A 13,984-nucleotide genomic window follows, 5' to 3' on the forward strand; every position below is an offset into this window, starting at 1 on the left:
GCCTGTTGAATAATTCATCAGCACTTTTTCTATCTATCAGAGCTGTCATGTTGTCTTTAAAAATAAAGTTGCAGTAGCGTTTACTTTCGAAAGCATTCCTGCTCTTGTGAGTTTACGACTTCTTAAAGAGGCTGCGGTCCACTAATGTCCATCCTAATCCCAGTGGAGAGACTTTAAAAACAACTCAGCAATGTCTTCTAGTCATCACTAAAATGATTCAAAAGAACAATTATTATCATAAAATTGCCTGAAAATAAATTCAGAATCTAAACCTGACTCAGCAATCTGTTCAGACTTTACAGTAAAACATTAACACACTTCACAATGGTGAAAGCCCTAGGGAAGGGATCATAGACACCAGGGACTGATGGGCTCTCTCATAAAAAATGAGCTGTGCAGAGCTGTGGTTTCCAACCCTGCCAAAGCTTTACTTAAAACATTCCTTTTGGTCAAACATGACCCAATACAAGACAGAGAAGTTCCTTTTACAATGGAAAATGCGGGTAAGCATCTTATGTTTAATAGAGGATCCGTGTCTGACAGGACCACATGCTCAATATGAATGTACACAGTCTACCGTCAACACTGGTCAATGACGACTACGTTCACCACCAACGCTTTGCTCTGAACATGAAAACATCTTACTCTGCAGTTTCAAAATGATCCAGTGAATTGCTCTTCATTAGTAGCTTTTCATTTCTACAATGAAGCTTGTGGGGTGATGTGATGTGTCTAGTACTTCTGGTGGGGTTTTTTACAGACACGCAAAACCTGTGCCCTACCATCAGAACAGTGTGTTATACAATGTAAAACTATGTTGAGTTTAGTTAAAACTATGGCCTTTTATATTCTTGTTGAGTCTTCACAATAATTGTAATGTCTGTATTTCGAAGAAAACAAAAGACAACTTTCCATTTCCTCTACACTCCTACCAAAAAGTCTGTGCTGCATTAAATGGGAAAAATGCTAGCTCTAAATAATGGGGTATAAAGCGCTACCTTAATATTGTACAGAACTGTGTATTCTTACTCTAAATAGTTATTGTGCATTAGTGCTTTATCCTCTATTTTTTTCCTCTGACCCTACTTTAAAAGTGCCCAATTCTCCACGCAGTCAGACTGGTTCTCAGAGGAATCTAACACCTCACTGCAGCCCCTCCACTCAGACAAACACTAACTGGCAAAGGCCAGGCTGGCTATTTCTCCCACGGCTGCTAAAAAGGAAATCACACATTAATCTGCAACAATTGGATGGAGATAGAAAGTCTTTAACACCATATGCAAGTAAAAAAAAAAAAAACAGGGATGGGGAATGAAGCAATCATGAATCATTAACAGACTGAAGCACTATTGTCAAATAGGCAAACTTTTCAGAGAGGCTTTGTGACTGCTAGACTCAGAAAACCACATAACCTAGGGGCATGTCCGCATCCACGTCAGCATCAAAGTGAGGCAAACCAACATTTAAATAAGCTGTATAAAATGTGCCTTCCATTGTGATCCAATGATGTATTGGGAAATTGGCCCGAAGCATAGAAATATGTCAGCCAAGAGTCAAAACATGCATCTAATACGATTCAAATGCCCCATTTCATAAGATATCCATTCATAAAATGAACACTTAAACTGTAAACAAGTCATAAGATGAACAGACATTCCTGCACAGAGAAGCACTTACTGTGGCTCCAAGATGTGCTGAACATTTGCATACTGCTGCAATGCTCTCAGGGCTGTTGTGTTTGTGTTTGTGTAAAGCTTGCACACTCACCGGCGGCCCTGGTTCTCCCTTTAGTCCAGGTGGTCCAGCCAGCAATGAGTACTGGGTCGGTTCCAGGTTGAATGTTTGGAAGCCATCTGTTGCAGCTGGAGTGACTGGAATAAGTGAGGTGGGTTTGACATCCTGCACACTGGTCACTTTTGGCTCAGGTTTCTTTGGAGCTACTGTGGTTGACTGCTCTCTCCGGTGAAGGTAGGCGTTTGAAGGAGACCCCTGCGTGAAAGCAGCTGTGGTCTGGAGGCTTGGCTGCAGCTCGGACGGTCGGGTGGAAGCAGGTAAATCCATCCTATCGCCAGAAGCTGTCGGAGAATCAGCATCTCCTTGCTTTGGGTTCTTTCCGGCACTGCCGTGTGAAGTTGGTTTGGGGTTCGGTGGGGTCAGACTGATCCTCAGCGATGTAGTGGCAGTTTGAGTCGGAAAATTAAACGTAGCTTCCAAGCCTGGATGAAGCGGTGCAGAAACAGACACGGCACCAGGTGTTGGAGTGCTGACACCCTGATGCACAGATGTTTTGTTCAACATCAGCAAGCGGTTCGTTGGAACAAGAATTGTAGTCAAGGCCAAAGCAGGTGTCTGGGCCTTGTTGGATATCTCGGGCAATGACAGTGGAATTACATTAGTGACAGTGATGTTTGGGTCAGTGGAAAACAGAGGTAGCAGGGGTGGAAACACCGGCCGATATGTGTCGGCTTCTCTGCATTGTTTCTTAATGTAATCACAATAATTATGAGCTGCCTTCGCTGAGGGATAAATGTCAAACTGACATATGGCACCTTCAAACGGCACCGAGTTGTGGTTCATTTTGCCCAGCAGGAAAGAGCCCTCTGCATCCAGAGCCTCCGCTTTTTTCATACGCAAATCTGCATGTACACTTCTCTTTCCACAGGAAGTGTGTAAGAACACCTGGTGGCCTTGGATATCCAAAGCCAGACTATGCCACTGGCCGTCATGGACATTATAGTCGAAGCTTACAGAGCTCCTATGCCCAACGCGTACCAGGACCTTACCCGGTACGAACTGCACTCCAAGCTGCACTTTCCTTTTCTTAGACAGCACGGAGAAAAGAAAAGCACTGCTGACGCGATGAACAGACAGGCTGAGGATCAGGGAGAGGTTGGTGGAGCTGTAGGTAGCAGGGATAACAGTGCGCAGAGGCACCTGGATACGTGCCCTCGGGGTGAGGATAACTCCAGACTTGAAGGGGATGATGCCATTAGGGATGGACCGAGCACCTGAAGATGATGACCCTGCTGATTTTCGCCCGTAAAGCCCAAGCTGTTGCAGAACATCCACATCTTTAGAGAAACAAGAGAGAGAAGTCAGTGACTCTTAGCTTTGTAGACATAAAGCACCCGAAGGTACTGAACAATATAATTATTTCTATGTTTAAATAACATAACAGAACATGTATTTGTCTTTTGCATGCACCATTTTCGAGGCTTTTCCTCCAATAACTTTGAGCCAATAATTAGACAAAGGCCCAGACCACAAAGGGCTTTCTAAAGTGCACAAATGCAAAATGATAACAACACATACATGTCAAAGTTAAAAGACAAAGAAAAGCTAATTGCATTTCACTTTATATGTGCACTGAAAAGATACTGTATTAATTTCCATAACGCACCTATTAACAACCTCCCACTCAAGTGCACTGATCTGTATGAAAGCAGAAACTGGCAAAGGTGCAATAATATAAGTGATAATTATGTTGTGATCACAAGCTGGAAGTTCACAAGTTTAAAGTTGGACTAATGGAAATCCTACGGCAAAGCATTTCAAAAAGACTGCAAAGAATTTCCAATATGGCCACACGTCAACAGTTTTAGAGATTGCCATAAATTAGGTAATCGTTGCATCAGTGTTAATTAGAACAGTCTCGGGAAGTGGAGGCTAAACTGATCCCTGGAGAGGACAGTGTTGAATTGTTATGACGTGTATTAGTGCAGAGACGGAAAAGCCATCTCACTTTATCTGGTAATGTCAGTTGATTAAAGGTGATGGCTCTGACAGGGGCCCAAGCTCATGAAAAACATACTGCAGCGTTTTCTGCAGGTTTTAATTGCTATTTGCACCTCATGGGAGCAAAATATGGTCTATGTTCACACATCACAGATTGTGTGTACTGTATATGGTTCCTAATAGGATCCACAGCATTTTGCAGAAAAAAAGTGTGCATGTAAAATACAGTTTTTCAACTATGATTATCTTAGAATTAACCATCAGAAGCAGGTTATTTATTGGTATCAGCTAAAATAAAATCAATATTGTGCATCCCTAAATAGTCTCTCAGCTCCAAAAAAAAGATCTCCTTTTGCAAACCCTGAACCCAACGTGGTGGTCCCAAACCACCAAGAACCGCTGATACAACTACACGCACCAAGATATGATTTTTGCAAGCATAACATCCAGTGCTCTTAAAAAGTCAAATCTGTTTTTGGTTCCAACATTAAAACATACTGGAAATGTTCCCATCATCATCCTATTGTCTATTGTCAGGCACCGGTGAAAGTCATCACTAATGGCAAACAAAAGCTTTTTGTTTGGTTTAGAAAGGCTGGAAAAGGGAGAAGAGTGGATCATCCCCTGACAATCAGCATATCCTGAGTACTGTACATTAATCCTCGCAGTATGTGCAATGTCGAAACGAAAAGCTTACATATAGATCTCAACTATCCGTCCTCTTCCTGACTAACACAAAACAAATGTGGACAGGATGGAAAGAAAAACTACTAAATGATGAATTACAGCTCGGCAGAGGAGAAACAAGTATAGACACTGGACATGTGAGGGAGGGAAGCCCTGCTCAGTGTGTGCAGCAGTGGGAGGTCAGCTCGATTGAAAAACCCACACATGGAAAAGAAACATCAAACAGAAACCAGGGGATAAAAGATTTTCTCCGGCGTAATTTCTCATATAGCTTTCATCGGAATTGTTAATATGGTATAAGGAAAGCAAAATTGTTCTTTCATTTTGTGATTTGTGATCTAATTTCGGGGCTTACCCTGCATATCTTAATGTTAGCGGGTAGACGCCGGGCCGCCTACGGCTCTTTTGTGACCTCCTGATGAGCTGAGAAAAAAAAACATCTGAGAACCGAGCATGCTGGAGTCAAGGCACTGCAGTCTGGCAGACAGTGCGACTTTCCGGGCATGTGCACAGACGAATGCATTTCCATAATTAGTACGCCGTCGATGCAGTTTTAACTTAAACACTTTATTTATTTAGTTGCACAACTGGTTGTAACATGTAATACAACTAGATGAAGTCCAAAGATGGTTTGGAGTGTATAGTTCTTGTGTTTCACAAGAAACAGGGAGTGAATAGCTGGCCTCTGACTCAGCACATCAATGCCTCCACTAACCAGCGGATATTACAACATTCTGAAACGCAGTCAAAAGTTGATTCAGTTACAGATTTCCCATGTCACATTAAAACTGACCCTGAGCAATGGGTCATCCAAACTCCTTACATCAGTGAGTTCATTCTAGGAGTGTTTGTAATATCTTATGACGCATGAATTATTTACTATCATTATTATTTAGCTTTTTCGCTAGATGACATTAAGGTACAGGTAGAGGTGGGGTTGATTCCCAGTATGTCTCGTTGGCCCGAAGTTGACTGCGATGGTGAAACGTTGGTTGAATTATTAAATCCTTTTTTGCATCTACGAGGGTTTTCTTGCACACGTGATTCCCAGCGCTGACATGTGATTGCCTGGAGAGAGGCTGCTACTACATCTACAGTCAGCGTGCTGCACTGAGGCTGACCTTGATGACCCTCCTGAGGAAATATGTAGGGAGATTATGCATGTGGCAACTGTGCAGAAGGACTATATTTTAAATCCTGTTCACATCAACGGTTTAGTTTCCTTCTGCTGTCTAAGGTCAAGATGGAGAAGTCATGGCCCATGTGGGGCTGCAGAGGAAACGGGTGCAGCACACCGACACTGGACTATTACCACAATTCAAACAAAAGATCGATATGCATCACTTTTACTTCTTATGAAAATGACACCATCGAGTATTTATCTTAAAAATGATGAGGAACAATGTGCAGGTTTTTATGTTTCCAGTCCACGCTGCTTTATTAACGGGCACATTTCATTAGAATCCGAGAGTTTGCAAACAAATACATCCTTCTGTATTAAAATGTATACTTGTCTGGACACTCAGCAGTCGTTATTAGAGGAAAATATCTGTTGAAGATAGTGTTACAGAGAAACTGCCAGAAACCGTTATCAGTGAGGACACAGTGGCTCGTGTTATCAAAGGGCATCTAGAGACTGGGAGAACTCCAAAACCTTTATTAGAATTTACTTAAGACATCAGAGATGGGTATGAAGCATGTTTGGGCTCAGATACTTTCATTGAGCTATTTGAAATGAAATATAACTAAATAAATGACCAAAAGTTTCCTGAGAGTGTGGGATGTTGTGACAGCAGAGTGCCCAATGCTTCATTTCCAAAGAAAACATATCCTTGAATAGGAAGCCAAACTCTGAGGGGCGTCTGCAGTTTCAAACTCAATCCAGTCAAGTGTTCAGTTCACAAAATCCACTTCACAAGACCAGGACGGAAGAGTCTCCAAGAAAGACTTCAGATCTCTTCCAGGGAAGAGTAAACACAGGCAAGTTTTTGGCTTGATGGATCAAACAAGAGGTACAGCTGACCAAGCTGCAAATGGAAAATGATGCTGATCACATCGGTCTTAGATAATGCCGGGATGACTTGGATAAACACGCTCACAACCTGGGCTTTGTGTTGAGGCAATATGATTACTTACAGTGGTTATTTTACTTTCTTTATCCAATTTGTCTTTTAAAGCCATTCCACATCATGGAATGATAAGACGACCCAGTTTACCTGAACAGTCTCACCGAGGTGTAGTGCACAGGACATACCTGAAAGTGTCACTGACCTCCCAGGAATCGCCTTTAATTCCCTCTTTCCCACACTGTCTGTGAGGCACATATGGAACTACCTGCTCAACATGCATGTTTGCAGCTTTATCACTTACCTTGTGCTTGTGCTAGCTTTAGAGAGCAGGTGAAACAGAGTATAGTCCAAAGAATCAGACCTCTCCTAAAGAAAAGGACGAGAAGGTTAGAAATGACGGATCATCGCTGTTCAAAGGGAATGATAAATATCCCCACCAAAGATAACCAGAGCCCTGAAATGCTATTCTTATTTTCTCGCTTAGTCTGATCAAAACCTTTATGTATTCATTTATTAAATAATTCATTCATTCATTCATAGTAATAAGGAACAAAGAAGAGCAAGATCATCTTTGCATCTTCATAACCTTAAATTATTGAACTCCAGACATTTTATTCTACCTAAAATAAATAATAAACAATTTGCTAAAACCTGGAACATCTCTCCTCATTTCACATAAGGTTAATGTTCTTTATTCATTTAAATAAAGAAACTAAAGTAACAACAAACACCTTGTAAATGTAACGATAGAAATGACTCAAATGCACATTTGCCATTAACTCCGGTACTTCCACCTCCCACCGTGATGAGATGTGCTGCAGGAGAGCAGCGTCAGCAGCGTCTGAAACATCTGTTTCAAGACAACATGCTTTGCCTCATCTTGCCGTCTGACCTCCAGGTGAGTGCACCCACCTCTGACAAACTCCAAAACACTCAATCACCTCAGAACCTTCACATCCAAGTGAAAGATAGAGACACTAATGGAACATATCTCATACATCAACAGTGTATTTCATCTCCAACATGTGAACCTTCCAATAACTGAGACAGACCGCCCTGATTGTAGCTTGTTCTGCGCGCCGTGACTGCAGGGGGATGGAAAAAGTGTAGTGGAGGTAAAGAAAAAGGTGCACGTTCCTCAAGCCATAAAAGACCACTTAATCCATCAACTGGTACCAGTTTTTTACATGACAACCAACCATCACATGTCAGTCAATGGCTGAATGATGAATGACTAATTTTACACCGCAGATTTTTCTTGACACATCATCTCTTGGCGAGGCTCTAAAGGTGTTAAATGATCTGACGAGTGTGAACTCATCATGGCCGGGGGAGAATGCTTTTACACTCCTGCAGTTATAACATGCACTGTGTGAAACTGGGGTGCCTGTTGAGCGACGGGGGTGTTTGAAGTGAACCCGGCATGGTGATGAGTGCCATAATGGACGCACTTACGGAAAATCTATTACATTTGCGGTTTCCCAGAGAGCCACAGGAAGCCGCTGGTCGAATGGTCAACCGCTGGAACACTGACTCACGGGTTTGGGGGCATTTTACAGTTTCCCTCCCTCCTCTTTACGTCCCATTCACTCACTGCTCTCACACTGATATTAAGAGATGGGAGGGGGGAGGGGGGCAGTTTGTGATGAAGTCTCTGATATGTCCAGCAGTGGTTATATATGATGCAACATTTGTGACTTTTATTTCCCCTCCCATTGGGACAGCTGGCCAACCAGCTGAGTTTGATGCACAGCTGGGAGGAGAGAAAAGGGGGGATGGGGGACTGATCTCCTCCTCTCATACATTTCCCTCAAATCAGTCCCAGATCGCTTGGCAGCTCGTTTTCTGGTACAAGCTGCAAAGACACAACTTAAACTTCACAGTGCAGAAAGCTACACCGACGTCTGCGTGACGAGCAGAGACCATTTGTTTCCATAAGCTGTCCTGCTGCCTATTAAAGTACAAGCTACAACACCTGTCCACGTTCAGAACCGCCTAATTCTTCAAATACAAACATGTCCTAAAACAGCTACTCCTGTGGAAATATCACAATGCTACTAACTAGCAACTTCTACAAACACTAGCTTACTAGCGGCTTCACGCGGCTAGCACTCAAACGGACACGCAGGGACGCAGGTGATGTTCACGAGCACATGAATGACTTCACACTGAACCTTTAGTTTTATAAAGTTTAGTTTGATAAACAAGACATAAGCATGTATCGACTCACCCCCCGACTCCATGGCTTTTGAGTTTGGAGTACGGGGCATTGTCCGGCTCCATTGCGGTTACTTCATTCTTCTTGGGAGTTTTTACTACAGTCCAGACGAGGCAGATCAACTTTTTCCATTCCAGGTGTGCTTCGGTTGTCGCGCGTCGAGTGAGCCAGAAACGAAACAAATAAATAAATCAATAAATAAAACGCTGCTTGGGTTAACCGGCAGTAAAACGCCGCTTCCAGTCACCGTGTTGCCTCTCCGCGTCCCCGTAGAGTCCTTCCAGAAGATGGGTTTGAAGAAGCAGCTCCACCTGCGCGCTTCCTACGTTTGTTGCTTCTTCCTTTCGCACGTTTTCTAAAGTACAATGAACGTCAGGTCTGGAGCAGCTTCCCAGGGAACCGATGCAGGACAAGATGACGACCGCCGTTGTGTGTGTGTGCGTGTGTGTGTGCGTGTGTGTACGTGTGTGTGTACGCGTGTGTGTGAATGTGTGTGTGTGTCGGCTTTCCAAAATGAAAGTTTATTGTGGACTGAGGAAAATCTTGAGAACCGGGAAAGGGGGAACACCTCCCTCTGTCGCCCTCAGCTGACATCGAGGGAAACCGATTTGTAGCAGAGATGGTGCAGCTTCAGCTCCTTCAGCTGAAGGTGTGTCTTTCTTTTGTGTGTGTGTGTGTGTGTGTGTGTGTGTGTGTGTGTGTGTGTGTGTGTGTGTGTGTGTGTGTGTGTGTGTGTGTGTGTTATCACTTGGTAATAAATCAATGAGCATCCGTCAGATGCTTTTTTTTTTGTTGTTTTTGTTTTTGCAATTGAAGGCAATTTTTCAGGTCTTTAACTTAAATGCAAGTATCAATAGGGTTTGTCGGTTGTTTGTAAACACCAGAAATGGAGCTAAGTCATTGTTTTTCTCAAGTCTTTGCACTCGGGTCACAAGTCAAGTCCCAAATCAAGACTGACAAGTCTAAACCAAGTCAAGACTGACAAGTCTAGACCAAGACTGACAAGTCCAAAGTCCAGACAGGGAAGAGTTGTGGATTCTGAGGCAATTGCACTCATGATTATTTTTATGTATTTATGTATTTAGAATATAAACTGCTATTTCTACTGATACTGGATTGTTGAGGCTGTTGTTGATATTTGAGAGTTTAAAACATGATAAAGATATGTTGTATAATAAATGCATCTTTTTTTATACGTGTGCTTGCTAAAATGAAAATAATAATTCAACTCTTTCCTTAAAAAAATTAATTATATATATATATATATATACCTTGGAAGCCTCGCATCAAGTTCTATTTACTCACATTTTCTGAATGTTAAACCAAAACCACAGAATAAGGTGAATAGGTGAAGCCCGATTAAAATATACACTACTCTGTTCTGAGTTCCACTAAATAATATGATGGACATATTTCAGCTGTAAAAAAATGACCAATTCATCTCAACAAGTGAAAAGTTAAACCAGGAGACCAGCTTTTTGTGACACGCCTTCCTTCACCTCCTGCTTCACCAACATCCACTTCCATTCTCACCAGAGGAGCAGAGGTCCAGTTTATGTGTGTGTGTGTGTGTGTGTGTGTGTGTGTGTGTGTGTGTGTGTGTGTGTGTGTGTGTGTGTGTGTGTGTGTGCTGTCGTGTGCTGTGAAATTCCTCTGCCAAAGAAAGTCCTCATTGACCCGCCTTCAGCAAACACGCTATGACAGTGTCCAGGGGAGACCCAACAGAGCGCCGATTCAGCTGCCTGCAACTGGATCCCTCCTCCTCACACAGAGCCCTCTCTCAGGATCAGGAAGGAAGAGAGCTCACCACCTTGAAAGAGCACTTCCCATGTACCTGTCTGAGCTACGTCGGATGTGAGCTTTTGTTACCGCAAGTTTTATTTCCCATACAAGAAGGGCAATGTCCTCACGGCCTATGGTAGAGCCCAGAGGAAGATCTCCAATCTGGGGTGTAAAGTTTCATGGGGTTTGTAATGATTATTGCAGTCGCCCAGACGTTCTGAAACTGTGTCTGGGGGGGCTGCCAAGTGGAATAATACTACTATTAGGAATCACTCTCATATCTGCAATGGTTAGCTTAGCTTAACATAAACACTGGAAAAGGGGAAACAGCTAGCTTGAATCTGTTTAAAGGGGAAAAAATCCACCTACCAGTACGTGATTTGTTAAATTGGTTCATAATTTAACAAACTTAAAATGTTGTGGCTTTAAGAGGAGTTACTGCTCTCGACAAAGTAAAACAAGTCTGGCTTAAAACTCCCCAGGAAACCCCAGTTTGTCATTTTTTCCTGACCCACCAGATGGTTTGTTACACAGAATCATCTAAAAAGCCTGGAAATGTGGGAAACAATAGGCACCTCCAAAAATAGAACACTTGGCAGGAGATTTGATAAACCACCTCTCAATCAAACTCAAGCAAAAACATATTTCCCATTGAAAAGCCTTCAGTGCCATTCTATCAGTGAAGAAATATCCTCCAGTTCTGATATAACTGCTATTGCAGCAGCTACGCTCACCCCTTCGAGAACAAACAGTCGCCTCTCTGTCTTCTTGCACAGCAGCTGCCAGGAGCTGATTGGTCTGTGCAGTGACTTGCCGGACACAAGTTCATTACTTGAAGCCTGACAAGATGGGTTTTCATGTGATGTGTTATCCCGAGATCTTGTGACATTGCGAGAATCCTGCTGTGGTGGAAGATAAGTAGTGTGGTCCCAGCAGGGGGATAGTGGCGATGCCTGAAATCACTCACTACTCACACTGAGTTCACCATGTTGAAGTTCAGTTCTGTAGGGTGAGAATTAGTATACCTTACTGGACTCAAAGTATCCCACATTGGTCAGAAACACAGCACTACACTGAAGGAAAAACGTCAGATGCACAAGAGCAGAGAGAGCAGTGGGATTGAGACAAATCAATGGAAATAATATATTTAATGTGAGTAGAGCATCATAACACAGATGTATTCATTTATTCATTTCAGAAAATATGCTTATTTTCTCCACATTGACATTGTGAGTGGACTGCTCCTTTATTGCCTTTCACAATAAAAGCCCGAAAGCATCACTGCTGACCCGGGGAACTTACAAACCAATCAGCTTGCAATATGCATTTATTACAAAATATTTATTATGGGTGGTCCACCAGCCCAAAGCAGAGAAAAGGTTTTCTCATATTGCAGATGAGCTCACTATAGTGTCCTATACATCCAGCATATGGAGCTCCCTGTATACTGAGTAGGGAGAAGTGTAGGAGGGAGTGATTTCGGACACAAACTTTGTTTCCCTTGGACAGAGCCAGGCTGATCCCGTCTTTATCCTTTCTTTAAGCCAAGCCAAGCTAACCACATTGTAGCTATTATATATATAGTCTATGTGTGAGTGTTGTATCGATATTTCATTTAACTCTTGGCAAGAATGCCCCAAACCAACAATGTGTTAGTTATGGCGCTCAGCTCTAAGCCCATTCACTCTTCCTGAAGATACAGTCCTAATACAGCTGGAACTGTGTTTTTTTTTTTTTTCTTTTTTGTAAATTTGACACAAACTGGAGTAAATAGTGCATTTGTTTGGGATTCCAGGTCAATGTATAGACATCAGAATAACTACTTCTTGTTCATTAAACAACCCAGAGCCGAGGCATGACTTAGTGATGTGCTTTTAATAGTGAAGCCCCATGGCAAAGCTGAATCAGGATTTGACTGCACAGCAACAATTTGGATAATAACAAAAATATGGAACTTCAACAGAATCATACTCCATTGTTTGAAGAAAGCGAGTCAGCAGTCAGCAGCCATCCCTTCCTGTCTATAGGCTGTGTAAATGTATGTATTTGTTGTGTAAAGTCGATAGGTTCCTTGGGACACATGGGGGTTTGATGACACATATGCTGGTGGTCCTTCTCATGAAAACGTTTGGCCTTTGGCTTGAGGGCACAATTGCACGACAGTTTCTCTACCTGACAGCGGTTGAGTCTCCTTCTAATCAGATCAGAGACTCTCCTCTGCTCTCGGTGAAGGCCGTTTCATGGAAACTGAATGAGCTCCGGTGGAAAGAGAAATGAAAGAGGAGAAGAAGAAGAGATCCAGGGGTAAGATTTTCTATTAGTGTTTTATGAGTTGAATTTCTTCCACTCATCACATATGACTGCCATCCTGGAGCCCGTCTGTAACCATTGACAGGTGTGGAAAGGGCGCTGTGACTGTTTTCGCTCCAGACCAGTGGTTGGTAATAGAAGTCAGCTGGTCGGTATACTCCGACATTACGATGGATATTACAAGTTCAGTGTCTGCAGGAAATTGGAGGATTTCGCTCCAGACAGACAGTGTGCATGTAACTAGTCTCTCTATAGCATATGCATATAATCATCTTTAGTCCAGATAGAGCAGTCACACCTATGTGATGCAGAAACCGAGTGTTGTGGTGATGTATTCCTTTTAACTGTGGCGGTCACCTCTGAGATTAGAAAGACCTGAGGGATCTTTTTGGGTTATTATCCCTCTCTCTTTTCTATTTTTATAACAGGCCTCAAAATAAGTACTTTGTGAATTGCACATATTCCTTCATGTCATGCTTTGGTAATTGGAAGTCTTCTCTGATGAACACAGAGTCTTTTGTTTTACTCTCATGTCTTGGGGAATTGGGGCCAGCTGAAAGCAGCAACCTCCGTCCAGGCACAGCTGGATCCAATAAGAGCTTCCCCCCGTGCCGTGTTTACCTTTTCCATACGTTGCAACAGGACATTTAAAGTTCTATTCATTCTTGTTTGATAAATCCAAACGACATAATAGTATCTCTCTGTTTTTAATGTGCTGTCGCCCCGGGATGGACCCGTACAACTTCTAATAAGGGGATTGTTTTGAATGAGTCTAATGTGACATAACAGTTACTGATGCCATTTAAACCGTGAAAGCAAATGAATGAATATTATACAAGAGAAAATTGTGGATTCAATATCCATGGCAGCAGGTTATTTGTAATTGTTTAAGTGACTTTCATGCAAATTAAAGATTCACAGCTTTTTGAAATGAGTTATAATTGTTGGTTTGGACAAATCATCTTTGGGAGTTTAGAAAAAGAATACTTTTCTCACTATTTTCTGATGTTTAGAGACCCAACAATAAATCAATTTGTAAAGAAAATAATTAGAAGACTCATCAATAATGAAAAAATAATCATTAGTCGCTGCCCTAAAATAAAAACTATATACACTAATGGTTTCTTAAATGTTATAAAGACATGTTGAATTGATATTGTATTTCCAACAATAACTTGTGCAC

General features: G+C 42.2%; 1 protein-coding gene across 2 annotated transcripts in view; it reads right to left on the reverse strand.

Moving 5' to 3' along the window:
• The window catches only part of col27a1b (collagen, type XXVII, alpha 1b), a 63,299-nt gene extending 54,135 nt beyond the window's left edge, over window positions 1-9,164 (reverse strand). For both annotated transcript variants that reach the window (XM_084024477.1, XM_084024476.1), the window contains exons 1-3: window positions 8,722-9,164; window positions 6,793-6,857; window positions 1,768-3,071 (exon numbers count right to left, since the gene is read on the reverse strand). In XM_084024477.1, the coding sequence (XP_083880603.1) occupies window positions 1,768-3,071; window positions 6,793-6,857; window positions 8,722-8,774 (1,422 nt within the window). In that variant the 5' untranslated portion in view covers window positions 8,775-9,164. The remainder of the gene's footprint in view (window positions 1-1,767; window positions 3,072-6,792; window positions 6,858-8,721) is intronic.
• Between the last annotated feature and the right edge of the window lie 4,820 nt (window positions 9,165-13,984).

The sequence above is a fragment of the Eutrigla gurnardus genome (assembly GCF_963514095.1).
Source record: "Eutrigla gurnardus genome assembly, chromosome: 13".
Classification (NCBI taxonomy): Eukaryota; Metazoa; Chordata; class Actinopteri; order Perciformes; family Triglidae; genus Eutrigla; species Eutrigla gurnardus.